A 24,700-nucleotide genomic window follows, 5' to 3' on the forward strand; every position below is an offset into this window, starting at 1 on the left:
TACTAGCTGTATGATTTCAGACAAGATTTTAAATTTCACTGAGCTTTGATTTCCTCCACCAAAAGTGAAAGTTACTTCCCAAGGTTATGAGCAGTCAATGTTTATGTAAAACATTTAGCAAGAGCATAGGGCAAAGAAGTAGTCAATAAATGTGGCAGTTGCTGTATTAGTGACCTGAGGTAAATCAAGAAAAGGCATTAAGGTTTGTAGTGTTGCACTGTGTACTCTGCATCACTCAGTTGTTTTGGATAAGTGAGGTAATGAAGGCAATTTTTATGACTTGGATACCAGATAGACAAATACATTCACCCTTTTTTTTTTGTCTTAAAGTTTTCCTATTTTTTCTTTGATACTTGAGAATGACTGACTTGTTTCTAGAATAAGCCAATAAACTTTTCATTCAGGATTTTAAAAATCTGGGAGATTCATTCTGTAGGGGAGCACTCTCCTTTAACATCTTAGCATGTTAAGTTTATTTTGATGTAGTTTGATCTGGAGTTCAATTTTTTGCAGTGACTCTAATTTCTGTCATTGTCTGTGATCATCTAGTGTGACTTTTGATTCTGGAAAAGGCTTTGTTGTAGCTAAACTGCCTATGTTCACGGATGCCCTGGCTCATTTTATTCTACGAGTTGTGCATATATAAGATTCTTGTCAAAGTTCATCTTTTAGAAGTAGGAATTACCTCTTTAATTATGATTTTACTTAAATTCTTTGAGTTATACAGAATCCGCATGTTTAAAACATTTATCAGTCTGGTACTGACTGTTGTGATGTTGCCTAGTTAGTTTGCAAGTAAACATTTAAACCTGGTTAAAATTTACTACACCTCCTAAAATTTACCTTTTTTTTTTAACCTTGTAATTGATTCTGTTCATACTTAGCTAGACAGACAGACAGACAGACACACACACACACACACACCCCCAGTATATTAAGCTTTTAAAGTGGGCACTCTAGTAAAAAAAACTAAGATTGTTTTCAGTGATTATTTTACTTTTTTGAGATGCATGGCCAAGTTGTAATTTATCCTGACTGAAAAAAGAAAACTCTGGGCAAAGACTAAAGAAGGCCAATTGTCATGAAAGACCTAAAATGAGATTAGACTTAGCTAAATCAACTCCACAGGGGTTTACAGTGGAATTTCAGACATTATCTTGGGGAAGTCTGGAGAAAAGACCATTTTACTTAGACCTTTCTGTTTTTCATGGTGCTGTGCAAGAGAAAAGGTTTCTTCAGAAACACTCATCTCTACTGGAGTCAACAGAAATAAAACAAAATTTTTCAGCTGTAGCTTTAACACAGTGTACATTAAGAAAAAAAAAATATATATATATATTTTTTTTAAACCCACACTTTAGCTGAGATGAAACTTTTATTATGACTATAATTTATCTGTAGGATCCTGTACTTGTGGACTCTGGAGTCAGATTGCCTGGGTTCAGATTTCAGCTCTGCCTCTGGCTGACCAGTGGCAACAAAACAACAGCACAGTGTTGTGGGTTAACTGGCATAAGCCATGTGAAGTGCTTAACATGGTAACTGCTTTCATCATCACCACCACCACCATCGCCACCACATTAAGAATATCGTTTTATTTTTACTTTATTCTATTTTATTGTTTAGTGAGGAGCTCTCAAAAATAGAGACTGGAGGATACAACATTGTAATGAGTTCCTTTTTAATCAGATTAAGGAAGGACTTTGACTATGTTAATTACCAGGAATTTGAATCATTTTTCCCTTATACCAAGCCCCTGGCTGTAACATAATATTTATCTACATCATGGTATAAAAGGTACGTAACCCATGAAAGCCTAGGATATTGGAGAACTGAGGGGACTGATAGAAGCATGTATTAAAATTTTGTGCCTTGATGCTGCTTTGGATGTTTACGTGTGTGCCAAGAAAACATTACCTGCTGTATTGTTGAGTAAAGTGTAAAAATAACACTGCCTAACATTTTGTAGAGCCGTTTATAGTTTACAGAGTCTTCTCCACGTACTCTTTGATTCTCACAAATCAACCTGCAATACAGTGTTCTTTCTATTTCCTGTAGTAGACTACTATCTTGAATTTATTACTGGATGACTAGAAGCACTATATTAGAATCCTGTAATAGATTCCTAGGGCAGGGTTACAAAGGTACGCAGAGTATTGTTCAAAATAACCTAGCTTATTTACTAAAGGTATCTAGATTCCTATTCTTTTTAAAAAAAAAATTTTATTTATTTATTTTTGGCTGCGTTGGGTCTTTGTTTCTGCGCGGGGGCTTTCTCTAGTTTGCGGCGAGAGGGGGCTACTCTTTGTTGCGGTGTACGGGCTTCTCATTGTGGTGGCTTCTCTTGTGGAGCATGAGCTCTAGGGGTGCGGGCTTCAGCAGTTGTGGTGCACGGGCTTAGTTGCTCCACGGCATGTGGGATCTTCCCGGACCAGGGCTCGAACCCATGTCCCCTGCATTGGCAGGCAGGCTCTTAACCGCTGCGCCACCAGGGAAGTCCCGTCCTACTTTAATAACATTCTTTTAGAATATCAGTTAGTAGATGGTTTGTCTTATTATTTGTTTATTTCCTCATTAATTTTTTTGACAGAACTTGATTTGTTTATATTTCTATTAAGAGATGATGCAGAACTGTGTAGGGATTTTATATACTGCTTTAGCTAGTGCATTGAAGTATTTTTAAGTTTTCGGAATGTTAGTAATCAATGTTTGGTGTTTCGTTTAAAATGAAAATGTACTAGTAACAACAACAACAAAACCTGGGGAAATTGCCAGGGAACAATCTCCATAAGCATAAAACTGGTAGGCCCAAAGCCTTCCATGGGTGAGTTATCTTAAACTTCAGTGAATCATTTAAACAGTTTCAGTTCAGAGAGAGAAGTTCCCTAATTCATTTTTACAGAGCCAATATAACACTGATGCCAAAAATTGGCACAGTATATGCATACACACATGAACAATAGGCTAATTTCAAGACGGATATTTTGTTTAACTATATGAGGTAATATTTATTGTCTCTTAGCTTTACCAAGTCCTGTAGGTGATGTGCATTCTCTCGATCCTCACAATAAACCCTGGTACAGTATGGCAACTGTTTTCCCCATTTCATGAATAAGGGAAGTCTTTGTAAAGAGGAATCTCGAGAGGTTTGAATGAAGGAATGAGTATTGCCCAGAAACACAACTGTAAAGTGGCAGAGCCTGCATTGGAGTTGAGTCTTTGACTTGAGAAAGTCCAAAATCTTAACCATTATGCTAGGAGAGATATAAGAGATAAAAGGAACTTTGAATGAAAGAGAGAATCTGGAAGAATATTAAGTAAATAGCCTTTTATAGGGATTAAAATTGTGATAAATACAATAGGATTTTTATTTTCTCCCTAATACATTTACATATTAAAAAAAATTTTAATTAGATTCATGTACTACACTTTCAGTCAGGAAAACTGTTTATAAGTTAGACCCGTGTGTTGTTGGGTAATGTGCACTGCAGCTCCTTAAGACTTTTCTGCCTGATTGCTAAAACTGCTTTTCATTTTCTTTTAAAATAAGACTAGAAGGGATAAGCTCCTATAAAGAGAACTTGAGTCAGTCAACAAAAGTATTCTCATTTGCAGATAATGAAGCTGTTTTAATGACAGATTTTCAAAGTATGCAAGGAATCTGGCTGTGAAGAATCCTTCACAAGAACTTAGTGCTGAGCCCCAGAGACCAGCTATACAATACTGGCTTGTTTTATGTAATACATTAATTCCTGAAATCATTTAAAATGCACTTTGGAAATTGGTAACAGTGGTAGCTATTGGGGATGGCGAACTATATAGAAAGGGGGACAGTAATGTTTTACACTCTTGGAATATAAATATGTTCATATATAAATCTATTCCCCAAAATAATTTTTAAAAAATGTTCCACGGGAACTTGTATGAAGGATTTTAATTTTGACTCATTTCGTTCACCAGTCACCCTAATTTTGTGCGTGTATATCCACATAGATGTGCTGTGTCTAGAGATTTTCTTTAATATTATTATGGTTCGTAGGAGGGGATGAAGGAAGACCATCCTAGTGTTTGATCTGGTCCCAGTCTCCTCCCCCTAACTGCTCTGCTTTCACTTCTGCCTGAGAATAGTGCTCAGAGCTGAGAGAACTAGAGTACAGTGAATTGAAGGTATTTTCAGGTTCTTTTTCTCCCATCATATGGACCTCTGCTTTTTAAGCTTTTTATTGAAGTATAGCATAAACACAAAGATGCACAAATCATAAGTGTACAGTTTGATAAATTTTCACAAAGTGAACACACATATGTATCCAGCTTTTGCTTTTAGTGGAAGCTAAATGGTTGTTGCTGGGAGTAGATGGTTTATGTTTCATGCAGCAGTTTTCTAAAAGGACTCTTTCTTACTAAAAACAAAACAAAAGGGACTTCCCTTGCGGTCCAGTGGTTAAGACTCTGTGCTTCCAACGCGGAGGGCGTGGGTTCGATCCCTGGTCAGGGAAGTAAGATCCCACATGCCAAGTGGTGAAGCCAAATTAAAAAACAACACAAAACAAAAAAACATGCCTGTCAATGTACGATTGTAGTAAGCCAAGTCCTGCCCCCCCAGCTTTATTACATATAACATTGTTTAAGGTGTATACAATGTGATGATTTGATTTGTGTGTTTGTATATATGTATATATAGTAAGTCAAGTTTTAAGAGTGTTTATTTTTATCTAAGTCAAATATTGAAGGATTTTGATCATCAAAAAATTCATTGAATGCTTGCTATATGCCATGCAGTATAAGTGATGTATTTACATGTTATTGAATTTTTACAACAACTCTAGAAGATACTATTATTCGTATTTTAGATGGACACAAAAACTAAATCCTAGAGAGACTGAATCATTTGCCTGAGTTCAAGCACCCAGGGCATGGTGTGCAGTCTGGCCTTAAATAGGGTCATTCTGACTCTAGGGCCTGAGTAGTTACTGTTATATCCTGTTTTCGCTATGTGTATTTCTGGTGCATTTGCTGCATGGTAAATATTGTCAGATTGTGTCCTGATAGAGTAAGGGGTGGGGTTTTTGTTTTTTACATCAAAGGTGGAGGAAGTCATTTCAAAGCAGTGTCTTCATAGGATGAGGCTTCGGGACAGCATTCTGATCGGAAGAGAGGGCACAAGATAAGTTTTTCCAAGTGCGCTGTGCTTAGTTAGTTTGCATGTTTTTTGGAATGGGAGATACTGAAGGTATCTCCCATATCCCACTCCTGGTATCGCCTTGACCCGAGGCAGAGAGATGGTATAAACTACTGGAAAGGTGCTCATTTAGCATCTTATCTTTAAAGAGGATTATCTCCATTGGGGAATTTTTCTTTTCTTTTTCCTTTTAGCCGCGCCTGCTGCAGGGCATGCGGGATTTTAGTTCCCCAACCAGGAGACCAGGAATCGAACCGGCCCCCTGCAGTGGAAGCACCGAGTCTTAACCACTGGACCACCAGGGAAGTCCCTCCATTGGGGAAATTTTTAAAGACTGTTTTTAACCAGCTTTTTGTTTAGGAAAACATTTGATAGATACATTCATTTCAAGCAGTTTCATAGGCGATCGGCAGGACGTTTCACAACAGCGCGGACCAGATTGAGCTCTGCTATTGGAGAAGCTTGGCAAACAAGTTATTTGAAAGTTCTTTTGCTTTTTTATATCCGAAAACTTGTTGAATAAACTTACTTAATAGAGTTGGAATAATGATCCATAGTTTCTTAAGTATCTGCCTAGGGCTTTGGATCATGGTATACTGAGGAAACAAGCAAGCCTACTCAGGGTAGTAACATATTGTACTGCTTACAGATTGGTCACTTTCCTCCTCTTTTAACTTGATGGTGTTTCCACATATATCATCAGCCACAAATGGCAACTACATCGTGGACAATGTTGAAATTTGGGGAATTGTTTCTCTTCCCTGCTAACACTTGGTTTGATTTTTATTACTGCTGCTAAAAAAGATTGTTAATTTTGCTTTCATCACATGTCATAAATTTACCTGAAATTAATAAAAAGGGAAACCGGTATACGTATTTTTCTATCCAGACCTGTTAACACCTTCACTAAAGTTACAAAACAGTCAAAAGTCAGTTTTTCACTACAGTTTAATTTGCTGTGGAAGTAGAGGCTTTAATAACTCTGATCTTTAACAGATTTTAATTCTAAGAAGCGTTCCCTCTCTCTTCTCACCCATCATTTGTGATTTATTTTAGTTCTATTCCAAAAGCAAATGGGAAAATAATCTGCAAGTGCCAAATAGCAGAAGATCTTGTAACATAATAATACAACTGTTTGTCTCTTTGGATTACTAGTATCTCAGACATTGGCATAAACAATCAGAGTTGACTCAATTTAGGGAATGCAGTTTAGAATCTTGTAATTCTTTAGAGCAGTGGTTCTGACCCCTACATACTCATTGGAATCACCTGGGAAGCTTCAATAACATGCTCTGGTTACATCCTTAGATATTCTGATTTGTTTGATCCCATATAGGTCAGGGACTGATATTTTTAGATGTTTCCCAGTATATAGTCAGGGTTGATAACCACTGGTAGTTTACTGAGGTTCCCTGGTTCAAATAAAAGGTACTGAAGAGGCGATGCTTATTTAATCTAATTATTTAAATGAGGAGAGGGTTTAGAGCTGATTTAGAAGATTTGGAGAAAAAAATTTTTTTGAGTAGCCAGCCAAATGAAATGTAATATTTTTGTTCGGGCATCAATGAAGTGTTGACTCCCTCATTTCTTAAAAGGAGGTGACAGATCTTATTGCTAACTATTAGAAATGTGGCCATTTTATGACTAGCTCTGACCTTCCTGAAACTCTCTTTTTAAATAAATCTTGGGAAGGAGTCTGGTCAAAATGATGTAGAAAAACTAGGTGGATAAAGTTTGATGGTCTTCAGCAAAGAAACTTGAAGAATAATGTCTAACCTTAATTTGTGAATAGTAACATGAATATATATATATCTATCTTTACTGCCATAAGCTGCCATAGGGTAAAGGGAGCTGGTTGTCATATGAGAGATTTAAGCTAAATAAAATGGAGTCCTGTTATGGGCTGAATTGCCCTCCACCCCCAAAATACATATGTTGCAGTCCTAACCTCTGATATCTCAGAGTGTGACCTTGTTTGGAAATAGGGTCATTGTGGATGTAATTAGTTAACATGAGGTTATACTGGAATAGGGTAGGCCGCTAATCCAGTATGGTTAGTGTCTTTATAAGAAGAGAAAACTTGGACACACACATATACAGGGAGAACACCATGTGAACATGATGAGGGTCATTTACAAGCCAAGGAGAGAGGCCTGGAGCAGATCCTTCCCTCAAAGCCCTCAGAAGGAACCAACCCTGCTGACACCTTGATTTCAGTCTCTAGACAGACAGTCTCTAGACAGACACCTTGATTTCAGTCTCTAGACAATCAGACACCTTGATTTCAGACACCTTGATTTCAGTCTCTAGAATTGACAGACAATACGTGTCTGTTGTTTTAGCCACCTAGCCTATGGTGCTTTGTTACAGCAGCTCCAGGAAACTAATACAAGTCCTAATATTTTATTTATTAAAAATTTTTAAATCTAGGAAAATTCAAAATTTGGAATTTGGCAATTTTTTCATTTAAGAGGCTAGGGTCCATTTCTTTATATGGAATGTTAGAATGTGTGGTTATGAAGTTTTTAGGTTCCTGAAGATTCAGTTACTAGTCAGTCGGTTTAGTCAATCAGTTTATAAGGCAGGAGTTTACCATGAGCCCAGATTGGCAGCTGGAGTTTCTGGAGTGTGTGTTTTCCTTCTGTTTATGGTAATAGAGGGAGAGATTCTTTCCAGTCACCTGAGAGGGGTTTCCTAGATCTATTTTGTATATACAGATTCAGGCTTGTTACCTAAGATTCAGAGTTGGTCTGTTTATTGTACATGAATTAATAGCACCCTGGAGAAATTAGAGATGAACAACTTTGAATATATATCTCAGTGGACTAGAAAAGAGTGGCCTGTGTTTTTCTTGAGAGGAGCAAGTATCTAGAAGGAAAAGACAGTATGGCTAAATTGGGAGTGATCCTGGGAAGTCCCTGGGGACCAAGAGGGACTGGCTGTGCCTTCAGGATAGTTTATAATAGATTTGGATCGGAGAAGCCCTGAAAAAAGATAATATTGAAAGTCATACTGCAAACAGCTCCTTGCCTATTCTGTTTTTCTAAGCAGAGCTAAGTAAATATGCCAAAAAAACAAAAACAAAAACCAATCCCAAAACAAAATGGCACCATGTTTAAGGCTGGTTATAGTAGGGAATAGGTAAAGAACATGGACTCTGGAGTCAATTTAACAGTCTTCCGGGGACTTCCCTGGTGGTGCAGTGGTTAGGACTCCGAGCTCCCAATGCAGGGGGCCTCAGTTCGATCCCTGGTCCAGGAACTAGATCCCACACGCATGCTGTAACTAAGAGTTCACATGCCACAACTAAGGAGCCAGCAAGCTGCAACTGAGGAGCCCACATGCCACAACTAAGGAGCCCGCCTGCTGCAACTAAGACCCAACGCAACCAAATAAATACTAAAAAAAAGTCTTCCATTAACAGTAAATTATTTCCTTTCTCCTTGAGACTTCCTTTTCCCATGTATAAAACAGATAATCTTATGTGTCTCCTTAATTGGATTTTGTGATGATGAAATAAGGCGGTAATCCATGTGAAGCAATGAGCAAAATGCCTGGTGCTAATAATATTAGCTAACAGCAGTAGCAAAGCCAGAATGTTTGTGACCACTTGTGCATGCGACTCCCTCCCCCAGTTAAGTCCATAAGAATGAGTAATCTCTTCTACTGTAATGTTATCAACAGGCAGTTTTCAAATCCATACCTTTAAAATACATCTTAAAAGCCGGAAGTGCCCTTGGGATCAACTGGTGCTCTTCTTTCGTTTAAAGTGAGGAAGATAAGATCATGACAGTAAGATTGGAGAAGGCCTTGGGTCTCCTGGTTCACAGTCTTTCTTCTTTACTACAGGTTGCCACTCTCTAAATCACACAGCCACATGTCTCTTTTCATCCTTAAGTAACCTTTTGCTTCCGTGGAAACTAATTTTTTCTCTCTACTTTTTGTGTGTTTGAAATTTGTCTTAAACAGTTTTTAAATTATTTTAAAATTTGAACTGAAATTAAAAATGATTGTTTAACGCAAATTAGAATATGCTTGATTATCCACAGACTGCCTCTGTTAGGGAACAAAGAAATTGGCAAGAGTGGTTGCTTCTGGAGAGGGGCACTGAAGTAGATGTAGCATTGATTATAGTGGTATATGACAGGGTGTTCTAACACCTGTACATCTGGAGACTAGAGTCATCAGCTCCAATCCAGTTACAGAGTAAGAGAATAGGACAAGGCAGAAAGTAGTAACACATATCTGTAGTTCTTTGAAACTTGGGAACTTTATAGGTCCAGAAAAAATTTTGGAGATATCCCTCGTAATAGCCACACTCTAAACACTCACTACCCAAACTTAAGGAGCCAAATAGATGTGGGTAGAGAGAAATACTTCGCTTTCATTTGAGGGCTTCTCCTGTGAATTGCATCGACCTGCCTCTGTCTCTGACTTAGTGGTGATCTTGGGTAAATTTTTTAACCTAATTCTTTATCTGCCAGTGGATAGAAATGATACGCCCTGTCCTTACCTGGTACATGGAGTTGTTGCGGCTTAAAATGAAATCATGAGAATTAACTCAACTCTGGGCTCAGCCTTGTCAGAAGACGAGGAGCTTAAGTTTAGCTCTTAGGAGAGAAGAGGAGAAGTGCTGTCAACAAGCATGTGCTCATGCTAAGTTGGGTTGCATGTGCAGCATTCACTCTCAAAAAAGAGAAGGCAAGGCAATGACTATACTTTGGCTACTCTATATGATACTCTCTCTAGTGCCTTCCTGTGTGTGTTTTACATTGTAATGTTTGAGCCTCTTTCTGTTTTAAAACTTATGATTTGGAGAGCCAGTTCCTTCTGACTAACTTTCCTCTTTTCTGAAATAGGAAGAAACGTTTTAAAATAAAGCAATCCAAATATGTTTTAGTATTAATGTTATCTTTAAATTTCAGAACATAACATTCTTGAAGGCACAGACAGTATCTGTTTAGTACCTATGATGCCATATATTTAATTTAGGTAATTAAATTCTTATATAAGAAGTAATATTTAACTTCTGTGCACTGCTACAAACATTAATTTTAAAAGATTGAGGCTGCTTAGTTATAATGAAATCATAAATAATATTTTCAATATATATATATATTTTAAGAAACAGGATATTTACATGAGCTATCTTCCCATAAGATACTTATTAATTATGAAAGGAAAAATAGTAACTTTATGGTAGAGAAGCCTGGTAGACCCCACCCGAACTGAATGATCAAAGTTAATATCACTAGGAATGGGACAAAAAGGTATTTTTTGACCTCCTGATAAGATGTATTTGAAAGGACACAAGATTACTTTTTTTTTATTCTAGCCAAAAATGCAGACTGAATCTAATGATGAGTTAATACCACAAAAACCCAAATTGGGGGACATTTTATGAAACAAATGGCCTGTATTCTTCCAAAGTGTCAAGATCATGAAAGACAAAAACTGAAGAACTGCTCCAGATTAAAGGAGAAGAAATTGTTCTAGATTAAAGGAGTTGTCATGAAGAAACATGATATTTACTAAATGAAACTTAGGATCCTGATCTCAATTTTTTTTCCCATTTTTTGAAAAAAAGACATTAATGAGATGGAGAAATTTGAATAAGGTCTATAGATTAAATAATAGTACTGTATCAATGTTACTTTCCTGGTTTTGATAATTGTGCTATCTTTGTATAAGATAATGGTCATATATTTAGAAAATATATACTTAAGTATTTAGGGTTAAAGGAGCAGTATGTCTACCACTTTCAAATAAGTCAGAAAAACTATGGATATAGAAATGATAATATAGAAAGAGGATGATAGACATGATTAAGTGTTAAAATTTGGGGAATGTGGATGAAGGTTGTAGGAGAATTCTTGGTACTACTTTTACAACTTTTTAAAGTCTGAAGTTTTTTAAAGTAAAAGAGAAATGTAATGACATCTTAATCGTTTTTTTTTTTTCATCAATAGACGGTTTAGTGTATATTAGTGGTTTAGGGGATGATGGGGATGATGTGGTTTAGGGGTTTGATGGTGGTTTTTTTTCATCAATAGACGGTTTAGTGTATATTAGTGGTTTAGGGGATGATGATTTGCAGAGAAATGTTGCTATGAAAGTGTAACAAATGAGCAGAACCCTCACCATATGACAAGTAGAGCAATATAAAACAAGTTAATAAATGTCAGCATTTTTGCTATATTTAAAAAGTAATTCTTTTATAGATAGCCCTTATTACATAGTATTATGATTCATGTATACTTAGGCACATTCAAAACATTTTTTTATTTGGCTTTCACTTTTAACATTGAATTTTTTCATGACTAATTAACTGATTTTAGAGTAGGCTGTTAAAAATCCTCTCTGCCTCAGTTTCCTCATCTGTAAAATGAGATGGCTAGACTAGAGTTCTTCCAGTTCTCGACTTCCCTGATCTTATAACCAGATAGAAAGTGAAAGTTAATTTTCCCATTTGAATCAAAAGCAGTTAGTTGTTAAACACGGCCTGTGTGCCAAGTGACAGTGTAATATTTGTTAAGCTCACAGATTTTTTTCTGTCAAAGAAACTTTTGGAGATTTTAGTTGTACATTTTATTTGTATGCCACTTCTTATGCATTAATGATACTAGTTTTTTTAATTTAGTGAGCTTTAAAAACATACTTTTATGGACCTTCCCAATGAAAACTTGGCTGTTAAGACCCAAAATTGGTAATGAAAGTTTTATTTGGTCTTAGTAGATATATATTCTCTGTATCATAGAAAGGCTGTCAATATACAAGTAGCTGATGTTGTGAAAACTGAATTGTGTAAAATAATTTGGGTTGTATTTAACAGAAGCAAAACTTGTTAATCCTTTTTTTCCTTCGCCCCTCCCAGCTTGGCGATCCAGCTATTTTTCCTGCCGTCATTGTGGAACACGTTCCTGGTGCTGATATTCTCAATAGCTATGCGGGTCTAGCCTGTGTGGAGGAGCCCAATGACATGATCACTGAGAGCTCCTTGGATGTCGCCGAAGAGGAAATCATCGATGAGGATGACGACGACATCACCCTTACAGGTGTGTGTGCCTCTGACAGCACCTTCCTTCAGCATAGTTTTAGTCAGTGGGTTAGCCCTGTGATTTGGGGGATATAAAAAGTTCTTGACTCGGTTTTGAGTAACTCCGTTACCTGCGGAAGCTAGAGCCCTGTGGGAAGAAGGAAATGACGTTTTCTTTCTCATCTGCCTGTGCTTCATGGTGCTCGCTTATCTCCTCCTCCTTCTTTCCTAAATAGACAGAGATGAACGTGACGAAATAGAAGGTGTGTAAGAGGAACCAAACCAACTCGGTTCACCAAGTTTTCACTGAGCACTGTTTGTGTTGCCTAGCTCTGTACTCCTGATAACAATGAAAGGTTGTTTGCAGGGCAAAAGATAGGAATATTCTTTTGTTACTGCTGCTGCAGGAAGCAAAATAGGAGGCCGTGACCCAAATGTAGGATAAGGTGCCGAGGTTTAAAGATTTGTTCAGTCAGAACTAGTAGGATATTTCACACTGAATGTAAGTGTTGAGGTGGTGCTTTGTTCCATCAGTTTTAGAAACTGGTGCATGCATTTGTAATTTTATACATTTACATTCATATATCTTGGCCAGAGACATTTGAGAAAGTTAATTACTTAGAAGCAAAGATTATTTGAATATTTATTCTTTTTTTTTTTTTTTAGTTTTATTTATTTATCTATGGCTGCATTGGGTCTTTGTTGCTGCGTGCGGGCTTTCTCACGAGTAGGGGCTACTCTTCGTTGTGGTGCGTGGGCTTCTCTTGTTGCAGAGCACAGGCTCTAGGTGCGCAGGCTTCAGTAGTTGTGGCACGCAGCCTCAGTAGTTGTGGCGTACGGGCTTAGTTGCTACACCTCATGTGGGATCTTCCCAGACCAGGGCTCGAACCTGTGTCCCCTGCATTGGCAGGCAGATTCTTAACCACTGCGCCACCAGGGAAGCTCTGAATATTTATTCTTAGATTAAAAACCAGAAATTAACATTAGTCACAGTATTATCAACTAAACCTGGACTTTATTCCACGCATTTCACGCTAACATCCTTTTTCTATTCCAGGATCCTATCTTGAATCTCACATTGCAATTAGTTGGTAATTTTTCCTAGTCACTTCCAGTCTATGACAGTTCCTCTGTCTTTCCTTGTCTCTCATAACCTTGATGCTTTTGAGGAGTACTGGTCAGACACTGTACAATGCCCCTCAGTTTTATTTCTGTGATATTTTCTCATGATTGGAATGAGATAATCCATTTTGGGCAAAAATACCTCCCAAATGGCATTGTCTTCTTATCATTGTATCATATTAATATAGTAGATTTTTTTTAAAGTACAGATTTAATTCTCACAGCAGAAAAAGAAAACTGAAATTAGAGAAGTTAAATGACTTGCTTATGTCATGCACCCAGTGACTGAGTCATTGATAACTTTGATGAACAACACTTAGTTTTTGTACTGTCCTCTTATTTTTTACAAAGCATGTTCTCATATATTCACATTTTTGTTCAGAGCAACCCAATGAAAGTTTTTGATAAATCTATATTTGTTTCTCGCTTATCAATAAGACAGTTGGATTAATCATATTAGAGGTTTCAACTCATCACTGACTGTGTACTTCGTGTTTTATATAACAGAATGACCACCACTATGCATGTATGTGTTGTGTAGCTAATGGGGTTTTCGCCACAGTGTGTTCTGACCTACTTTCTTGATGCCTTAGGGTAAGGCTATACTCTTTGTGGATTGGGAACCAGGGTCTTCCCTGAAGGGGTGTTTATTCCTGGTTTTAGTCCCTAAGGAAGATACTGGCCCTCAAAGAAGAAGTGGAGACTAGGAAAGCAGATCTTGGATCTTTAGGGGAAGGAATTATTTCTTCCTTCCAGTTGTTCACTCTCTTGGGCTTAGACTTGAAGATAGCTGATGACGAGATGCAGACAAGCTCCTTCCTTCCTGGAAAACAGAACTGGTATGGAATGGATCCAGAAAATAAGCCACATCTTGAAAATCAGATTTGCTATTTGCATGTTTCTTCTCTCTTGCCTTTCTTAACTTCCAACCCAAGCCTTTGTTTAACTCTTCTGTACTTGTTCGAGTCACGTCATGAGAAATGAAAGGATCTTATAGCCCTCCTTAGTCCAGAGTGGGGAAGGGGAGAGTACTGCGCTTTTGAGAAACTACAGGGAAGATGATGATGGGGATAGGACAGTTTATAAACTAATTATGGGACCTAGGTACCACTTCAGATGATAAGGAATATTGTTAACATTTTTAGGCATGATGATAGCATTGTGTTAGATTCTTCATCTTTTAGATACATATGCTCAAATACTTAGAGATAGAATACAGTGTCATGGATTCCTTCAGAGTAATCCTGGGGGTCAGGGTGTGTGTGAGGCGACCTTGAGCAGTAAGTGGAGTATGGATGAAAGATCGACTATGTTCTGATAATGATTGATGCTGAGAATGGATATGTGAGAATTCATTATATTATGTCCCATAATTTTGATTCTGTTTTGAAATTTTCAATAAAAAGGTCAAACTATTTTTATGGACTTGAGGGTTATATTAGATGGCAGCTGTCATTGATAACCCCTAATTTCAAATTTTCATGTTCATCAGAACACTTTTTTTTTTTTTGGTACGCGGGCCTCTCACTGTTGTGGCCTCCCTCGTTGCGGAGCACAGGCTCCTGACGTGCAGGCCCAGTGGCCATGGCTCACGGGCCCAGCCGCTCTGCAGCATGTGGGATCCTCCCGCACCGGGGCATGAACCCCTGTCCCCTGCATCGGCAGGTGGACTCTCAACCACTGCGCCACCACCCAAACACTTTCATTTTTATCATTTATTTATCTCATATCAAGTTTGATATAAATTTTAACCTTTAAAATGTATAATGATAAAATACTACTTTTATCTGTTTATATGTTGGGGTTTTATATAACATTTCCTTTGAAACAAGGCTGTGCTATAAAAAAATTATGAAGAGCTTTTGACTATGAGCTTTATCTATGTGGAGATCCTTCCATTACCAGTCTTGAGTCTAAAATTGAAATTATTAAAGGAGATGGACCCCTTTGGACCCCTCAGCCAGCTATCTGGGATCCAGCCCCACTCACAGGTGGGCCAACAGCAGCTTTTGGACACCCTTGACCCCACGGCCAGCTGTATAAGGAACTGGCCCTGCCCACCAGCAGGCTGACACTAGATCTTGGGATCCCGAGCCCCACAACTACCCACTCTAGAACCTGGCTCTGCCCACTTGTCAGCCAACACTAGCCCTGGGACCACCTGGGGTCCCTGGCAGCCTCCACGCAAGGCAGGACCTGGCAAACAACTGGAGCACAGGCCAGCCACACCTACCAGACCATCCACAATAGTTAGCCTATCACAAGAGAAGGACCCACGCAGTCCACTAGGGAGCACCCCAGAACACACAGCTCTGGTGACCAGAGGGGAGACCACTGCTGGGATGCATAGGACGGCACCTACAGAAGGCCACTTCTCCAAGGTCGGGAAATGTAACCAACCTACCAAATACATAGAAATAAAAAGAGCAAGTTAGATAAAATGAAGCGACAGAGGAATATCTTCCAAATGAAGGAACAAGATAAAACCCCAGAAGAACTAAGTGAAGTGGAGATAGGCAGCCTGCCCTGTAAAGAGTTCAAGATGATGATCGTAAACACGTTCAAGGAACTATGGAGAAGAATGGGTGCACAGAGCAAGAAGTTAGAAGTTTTTAACAAAGAGTTAGAAAATGTAAAGAACAGCCAAACAGATGAAGAGTACAGTAACTGAAATGAAAAATACACTGGAAGGAATTAACAGTAGACTAAATGACACAGAGGAACAGATCAGTGAGCTGGGAGACAAGAGTAGTGGAACTCACTGAAGTTGAACAGGAAAAGGAAAAAAGTATAGAAAGAAATGAGACAGTTTAAGAGACCTCTCAACAACATCAAGCGTACTAGTATTTGCATTTTAGGGGTTCCAGAGGAGAAGAGAGAGAGAAAGGGGCAGAGAACATGTTTGAATACATAATAGCTGAAAACTTCCCTGACCTGGGAGAGGACACAGACATCCATGTCCAGGAAGCACAGAGAGTCCCAAACAGGATCAACCCAAAGAGGAACACATCAAGACACATTGTAATTAAAGTGGCAAAAATTAAAGAGAGAATTTTGAAAGCAGCAAGGGAAAAGCAACAAGTTACATACAAAGGAACTTGCATAAGGCTGTGAGCTGACTTTTTAGCAGAAACCCTGCAGGCCAGAAGGGAGTGGCTCAATATATTTAAAGTGGTGAAAGGGGAAAACCTACAACCAAGAATACTCTACCCAGCGAGGCTTTCATTCAGGTTTGATGGAGAGATCAAGTTTTACAGACAAGCAAAAGTTAAAAGAGTTCAGCACTAACAAACCAGCTTTACAAGAAATGTTAAAGGGATTTCTCTAACCAAAAAAGGTCACAACAAGAAATATGAAAATTATGTAAGGAAAAATTATGAAAGGAAAAATCTCATTGGTAAAGGCAAATATACAGTAAAGGTAGTAAATCAGCCATGTATAAAGCTAGTAGGAAGGTTAAAAGACAAACATCGTAAAACCATCTGTGTTCACAATGAGTAGTTAAGGGATACACAAAACAGAAAGACGTAAAACATGATGTCAGAAATAGTAAACGTGGAGTTGGGGAATAAAAATGCAGGGTTAAAATGCGTTTGAAATTAAGTGATCAACAACTTAATAGGTATATTGCTATATACAGTGTGGAGAATACAGTAAATAACTAGGTAATATCTTTGTATGATGTGTCTTAACTAGACATATTGTGATCATTTTGATATGTATAGCAATAGCACATCACTATGTTGAGGAACTAACAGTGTTGTAGGTCAGGTGTACTTCAAAAACAAATAAACAAACTCATAGAAAATGAGATCAGATTTGTGGTTACCAGAGGCAGGGGTGGGGGGAATGGGAATTAGACCAAGGTGGTCGAAAGGTACAAACATCCAGTTAGAAGATAAAAAAGTACTAGGGATATAATGTACAATATGATAAATATAATTAACACTGCTGTATGTTATATATAAAAGTTGTTAAAAGAGTAATTCCTCAGTTCTTATCACAAGAAAAATTTTTTTGTGTTTCTTTAACTTTGTATCTGTATGAGATGATGGGTGTTCACTAAACTTATTGAGATAATCATTTCATGATGTATGTAAATCAGATCATGCTGTACACCTTAAACATACACAATGCTGTATGTCAATTATAACCTCAATAAAATTGGAAGGAAAAAAAAGCCTGTGGGTTTTATTGTTGCTTACAAGAAATTTTTGTAATCCATTTAATGAAGGGCAAACATTTTCTCTATATTTTTAAAAGCTTAGTTGTACTTTTTTTTGGTTTTCATTCCTGTTTCATGTAGGAGCCACCAATTTATTTTGTATTTCCTGACCTAAGCACTGAAGCTAAGTGGAATAAACAAAGTTTTACAGATTAGATTACTGATATTAAGCACATTAAACTTGCCTTACGTTTTTGCAATTCAGAAGGTAGCATGATTTCTATAGATAGTTGTGGAATGATTTCTATATATAGTTGTGGAATGATTTCTAGTGTATATGAAGTTTAAAAAGCAAGGGTCAGTACAGCACGAATGGTTACCTATTATTTAAGATAGGGGAAAGAATATAAATGATATGTATGTGTTTGCTTACATTTAAAAATAGAAAGATATGGGCTTCCCTGGTGGCGCAGTGGTTAAGAATCTGCCTGCCAATGCAGGGGACACAGGTTCGAGCGCTGGTCCGGGAAGATCCCACATGCTGCGGAGCAACTAAGCCCGTGTGCCACAACTACTGAGCCTGTGCTCTAGAGCCCCTGAGCCACAACTACTGAGCCCACGTGCTGCAACTCCTGAAACCCACATGCCTAGAGCCCGTGCTCCACAGCAAGAGAAGCCACAGCAATGAGAAGCCCGCACACCACAGCAAAGAGTAGCCCCTGCTCTCCACAACTAGAGAAAGCCCGCGCCCAGCAATAAAGACCCAACACAGCCAAAAATAAATAAAATAAATAAATTTTAAAATAGAAAGATAAAACCAAAAGCTAATAAAAATATTTTAAACTTAGTGGTCACTTTTTTTTTCTTAAATACTTATTTATTCAGTTGCGCCAGGTCTTAGTTGTGGTACGAGGGATCTTTTAGTTGTAGCATGCAGGATCTTTAGTTGTGGCATGCGGGCTCTTAGTTGGGGCATGCGGGATCTAGTTTCCCGACCAGGGCAGGGGTCAAACCTCGGCCCCCTGCTTTGGGAGCATAGAGTTTTAACCACTGGACTACCAGGGAAGCCCCAGTGGTCACTTTTGAAAGATCCCATTTATTATTCTGAAAATCAGTAAATAACGGAAAAAGAACCAAGCGTTTAATTTGCCTTTATTGTATGAACCGTAGCTCAGGGTAACCAGATAGTGTATGACAAAGTTCTTCCTTATAGAGAATTCTAGCTAATAAATGCTAGAGGAATGATAAGATTAGAATTATCACCATTTTGAAATCCCTAATGAAATAGTGCATCTAGGTAACTATCATCAGTAACTTCTAAAGCCATTAGGTAAAAGGCTGATGGAGAATTTTATGCTGGATAGATCAGGTTGGCAACACCTGAACCTGCTTCTCAATCCTCGAAGTACTGAAGGAAGACCTACCTACCTTCAAAAGGCCCATTGAATCACACAGCATCACCTTTGAAGTATTCTTGCCAAAGAATTGAATGCGAATCAAATCAATCTTCTAGATGTAACTACCAGTTTACGGGAAATACACGGGGGGAGGGATATGGTAAGTGACACCACAGATATATAATCAGCAAAATTTAGAATGTGGGAAACTACAAACAGATGACCCTGTTTCTCCTAAGATAAACAACAAAAATGGAAAAAAGCCAAATACTAAGGAAGGTATGTGCCGCCAAATGTAATGCGTGAACTTTGTTTGAAATCTGGTTAACAAACCAACTTTTTCAGATTAAAAAAAATCTGAGACAGAAATTTCAATATTAAGTGGATATCTGATTTAAAGAGTGATTTTTAAAAGATGTGATCATGGTATTGTCTATATACTGTAATATTTACGATTGAATGATAGTCTCTCTGGAGTTCACTTTGAAATAATCCCGTGTCTGTGTTGGGCCAGGGAGTATAGATTAAGGAAGATTGACTGTTAAGTATTGAAGCTGGGCCCTTGATACATTCAGTTCATTATAAATATGATTTCCTATATGTTTATATATGTTTGAAATTTTTCATTATAAAAAGCTTGATAAAGAAGTGATTTGAAATTCTCATTGTATTTTCTTAATTGATAGGCAACTGAATAGTTATACATACTAATTTTATCATTTTCATCGACCCAGTAGACTTTGAAATATTTATAAAACTTATTTATATAAATGAATATTTAGAGTTATATAAATGTTTAGAAGATGGTAATTAATTATGGAGCTACCTGTGCCTTACTTGCCTGATTTTTTCAAAAATTTAGTTTTAGGAGGATATTTTCTTCTATTCATAGAATTTCAAAGCCTTGACAGAGGAGCAGTATGCTTTTCTTCTTTTTTTTTTAAATAAACTTATATATTTATTTATTTTTGGCTGCATTGGGTCTTCGTTGTTGGGTCTTTGTTGCTGTGCGCGGGCTTTCTCTAGTTGCGGTGAGTGGGGGCTACTCTTCATTGCCATGCGTGGACTTCTCATTGCGTTGGCTTCTCTGTGGCAGAGCTTGGGCTCTAGGCGCGCAGGCTTCAGTAGTTGTGGCTCGCGGGCTGTAGAGCACAGGCTCAGTAGTTGTGGCACACAGGCTTAGTTGCTCCAGGGCATGTGGGCTCTTCCTGGACCAGGGCTCAAACCCGTGTGTCCTGCATTGGCAGGCAGATTCTCAACCACTGCGCCACCAGGGAAGTCCCGCAATATGCTTTTCTACTATGCCTTAAATCTACAAGATTTTAAATAGGAGGCTTAAGTTTTTAAGAGCAAGTGTTACAATGCCTTATTTTAATCATTTTGCTAGACTTTTTGAAGTATTTATCTTTTCTGGTTTTTACTATTATGGAGGAATTGGACTTTTAAGCACTTTTTTAAAAAAATTCTTTTAACGTTTTTCTTGGCGTATAATTGCTTTACAATGGAGTGTTAGTTTCTGCTTTATAAAAAAGTGAGTCAGTTATACATATACATATATCCCTGTATCTGGCCTCTTGTGTCTCCCTCCCTCCCACCCTTCTAGGTGGTCACAAAGCACTGAGCTGATCTCCTTATGCTCTGCGACTGCTTCCCACTAGCTATTTTACGTTTGGTAGTGTATATATGTCTATATATGCACTACCACTCTCTCACTTTGTCCCAGCTTATCACTTTCTCCCAGCTTACCCTTCCTCCTCCCCGTGTCCTCAAGTCCATTCTCTAGTAGGTCTGCGTCTTTATTCCCGTCTTGCCCCTAGGTTCTTCATGACCGTTATTTTCTTTTTTTTTAGATTCCATATATATGTGTTAGCATACGGTATTTGTTTTTCTCTTTCTGACTTACTTCACTCTGTATGACAGACTCTAGGTCCATCCACCTCACTACAAATAACTCAATTTCGTTTCTTTTTATGGCTGAGTAATATTCCATTGTATATATGTGCCACATCTTCTTTATCCATTCATCTGTCGATGGACACTTAGGTTGCTTCCATGTCCTGGCTATTGTAAATAGAGCTGCAGTGAACATTGTGGTACATGACTCTTTTTTTTTTTTTTAATTTAATTTAATTTATTTTTTTATGCAGCAGGTTCTTATTAGTCATCCATTTTATACACATCAGTGTTTACATGTCAATCCCAATCCCCCAATTCATCACACCACCACCCCCACCCCCCTGCCGCTTTCCCCGCTTGGTGTCCATACGTTTGTTCTCTACATCTGTGTCTCAATATCTGCCCTGCAAACCGGTTCATCTGTACCATTTTTCTAGGTTCCACGTATATGCGTTAATATACGATATTTGTTTTTCTCTTTCTGACTTACTTTACTCTGTATGACAGTCTCCAGATCCATCCACGTCTCTACAAATGACCCAATTTTGTTCCTTTTTATGGCTAATATTCCATTGTATATATGTACCACATCTTTATCTGTTCACCATGACTCTTTTTGAATTATGGTATTCTCGGGGTATGTGCCCAGTTGTGGGATTGCTGGGTCGTATGGTAGTACTATTTTTAGTTTTTTAAGGAACCTCCATACTGTTCTCCATTGTGGCTGTATCAATTTACATTCCCACCAACATTGCAAGAGGGTTCCGTTTTCTCCACAACCTCTCCAGCATTTATTGTTTGTAGATTTTTTTTTTTTGCGGTAAGCGGGCCTGTCACTGTGTGGCCTCTCTCGTTGCGGAGCACGGGCTCCGGACGCGCAGGCTCAGCGGCCATGGCTCACGGGGCTAGCCGCTCCGCGGCATGTGGGATCTTCCCGGACCGGGGCACGAACCCCTGTCCCCTGCATCGGCAGGCAGACTCGCAACCACTGCGCCACCAGGGAGGCCCTGTTTGTAGATTTTTTTGATGATGGCCATTCTGACCAGTGTGAGATGATATCGCATTGTAGTTTTGATTTGCATTTCTCTAATGATTAATGATGTTGAACATTCTTTCATGTGTTTGTTGGCAATCTGTATATCTTCTTTGGAGAAATGTCTATTTAGGTCTTCTGCCCATTTTTGGATTGGGTTGTTTTTTTGTTTTTGGTTTTTTATTTTGCAGTACGCGGGCCTCTCACTGTTGAGGCCTCTCCCGTTGCGGAGCACAGGCTCCGGATGCGCAGGCTCAGCGGCCATGGCTCACGGGCCCAGCCACTCCGCAGCATGTGAGATCTTCCCGGACCGGGGCACGAACTCGTGTTCCCCGCATCGGCAGGCGGACTCTCAACCACTGCGCCACCAGGGAAGCCCTGTTTGTTTTTTTGATATTGAGCTGCATGAGCTGCTTGTAAATTTTGGAGATTAATCCTTTGTCAGTTAAGCACTTGTTTTTGATAGAATATATAATTAAAATTTAATTGATTTATTTTTAATTATAATTAGGGGAAGTAGTTTCGTAATGAAGACTGTGAATCTCCTAATGAAGTTTTGTGTATCTTGGTATGAAAATGAAAAGGACACCTACTTTTAGAATTAAAAAACTAGTCAAAAATATATTCAGGTGCTCTAGAGTGCTTTTTGTAGTAACTCAGAAATGTGAGCACTGGCCTTAAGAGGAAAAGCTTAAAGCCTTTAAAAGAGGAAGACTCTATAAGGGTTAAATTGCTGTTAGAGAAATCCAGGCTAGATTAAAATCCTTGCCTCTTTTTATGTTGGCTGTCTTCTTGTTCCTTGTCCTCCCTGTGACCTATAGATATTTGGGTTCAAAGATATTAGCTGAGGGAATGGCGCCCAGAAGGTTGGAATTCTGCAGATACATCTTTCATATCTGGAAGAAGGAGGTTCTCTTCTGGCTTGGCAGGTTGTGGGTACTCCCAGTGTTAGCCAGTATTTTATGAGAGAAAATGTGCTTTGTTGGGAGTTTTTCCTAATTGAGAGGAGCTGACTAGTATATAATCCAAGATCCAGAACTTCTTTGAAAGCATCATTCAGGAATTGTCTCTGGTCTCTGCTCCTTCAGCAGACCATGCCTTCCATTCCTACTGTGGGATTCCTCCCTTGGGGAGGCAGTCAGCCACATTAGTCTATTTGTAAAGCAAATTACTTAATATGCTGTTATTATAATAATCTTTAGCTGTTACACATTTTGCTTTCTAATGGTATAGGCTATCTCATTTTCTTTAAATGCATAACACTTCTTCTCATGCCCTTGCTTCTACTATTATTCTTGCTTTAATTCCTCTCTCTTCCTCTCAAAGTATTTAAATCCTAGCTATCTTAAATGACTCAGCCTAAACCCATTTCTTCAGGAAGTCTTCCTAACTTATAATGATATACAGTGCCTGTAGTCAGTCTGCTCTATACTGTAAAACTGATCACTTTGTTATTTTCTTAGACAGTATCTAAGTATCTGTTACCAATAGATAAGGAAAAAGGTCATGTCCTATACTATTGTATCTTCCACATTTCCTTGTACAGTTACTTAAGAGTGATAGTCATTCAATGTTTTTGCCAGCTGGGGATTTGCAATCAACGAAGAATTTTGTAGATTCTTGGAAATCTTCAGTCTAAAAGAGAGTGTGAACTGTTTAGGAAATATTTAGGATAATAAATGTTATAATATTCTAGTGGAAAGTTAAGGTAAATTTCAAAGAACTACAGATTTCTTGGAAATCTGGTTATAATCTTAATAATGAACAGGAAAATGATTTTGTTGCTTCTCTGGATTGAATAGGAATAGGGAGAGGACAGTGTATAAATGATCACTTTCATTCATTTGATTGAGAAAAAGAACTTTTGCTTTAAGTACTACGTTTATATTTACTTTCTAATGTTTTGTAAAATTAAAAGGCTTATATTCATTAAGTTATAAACTATCAGTCCAACCCTGAATCTGAAAAACCATGATTTTATTTATATATATATATTTTCAAACTTTAAAAAATAACATGTATAATTTTGTCAGTATTGAGGGGAAAATGTAGCAAGTAAGTACAAGGGATTATGGATGATAAATACCACATTCAGGAAACTTGAGTTTATCCATGCAAAGAGAGCATTGGTAGCTCTATTTAGTTTCTTGGTGCTGATCCTGGAACTGAGGGGCTAAAAGCCATTCAAGGAATTCGCTGTGCAGCTATTTCGGACACCTCTCTGGGATGCAGAGAAGTGTCTAGTGTCTAGCATGTATTTGGATTAATTTTCATTTGTATTTTAATATTTTTAAAGAACAAAAAAATAACTTGGACTAGGCACAGTTCACAGTAGGGAAATTAGTGTTCTATGTTACACATTAGAGAAGAGAGGTACCAGAATACTATAATTATCAAAGAGTGTTTAGATTCTAATCATGTGACTACGACTAAAACTTTTGGTGATGATGGCAATTCACTAATTATAGAAGAATGGAAGAAGATTCAGAAATTAACAGAGACTCATATTCATTCCTGTGAGTGAACTAAGAGTATTGCAATCAGTGTTAGAGCTAAAAGGGACCTAAAACTATCAACCCAGTCGTTTTAAAGTATGGAGTCAACAGAAACAGCACGACCTGCCCAGTGACATCTTAGTTTACTATTCATGTAAATACAAGAATTATCAGAAATGACTGGTGTTTTCCTCCTAGAGTACGAGTTCTATTTTGCTTACTTTTTTATCTCCCAGTGTCTTGCAGAGGTTTTTGGTTGTTGTTGTTGTTATTTTTAATAAAACCCCCGCATCTTGCAAAGTTTTAAATGAGAAATAGTGATTTTCAGTATAGATTTTATATGTTGAGACAAACTATTGTTACCAACCAGAGTATTA

General features: G+C 38.0%; 1 protein-coding gene across 7 annotated transcripts in view; it reads left to right on the forward strand.

The window, feature by feature from the left end:
- The window catches only part of ELF1 (E74 like ETS transcription factor 1), a 106,180-nt gene that overhangs the window by 61,300 nt on the left and 20,180 nt on the right, over window positions 1-24,700 (forward strand). For all 7 annotated transcript variants that reach the window (XM_032610775.1, XM_032610770.1, XM_032610768.1 and 4 more), the window contains exon 3: window positions 12,054-12,234. In XM_032610775.1, the coding sequence (XP_032466666.1) occupies window positions 12,054-12,234 (181 nt within the window). The remainder of the gene's footprint in view (window positions 1-12,053; window positions 12,235-24,700) is intronic.

This window comes from Phocoena sinus, chromosome 18 (assembly GCF_008692025.1).
Source record: "Phocoena sinus isolate mPhoSin1 chromosome 18, mPhoSin1.pri, whole genome shotgun sequence".
In the NCBI taxonomy this organism is placed as follows: domain Eukaryota; kingdom Metazoa; phylum Chordata; class Mammalia; order Artiodactyla; family Phocoenidae; genus Phocoena; species Phocoena sinus.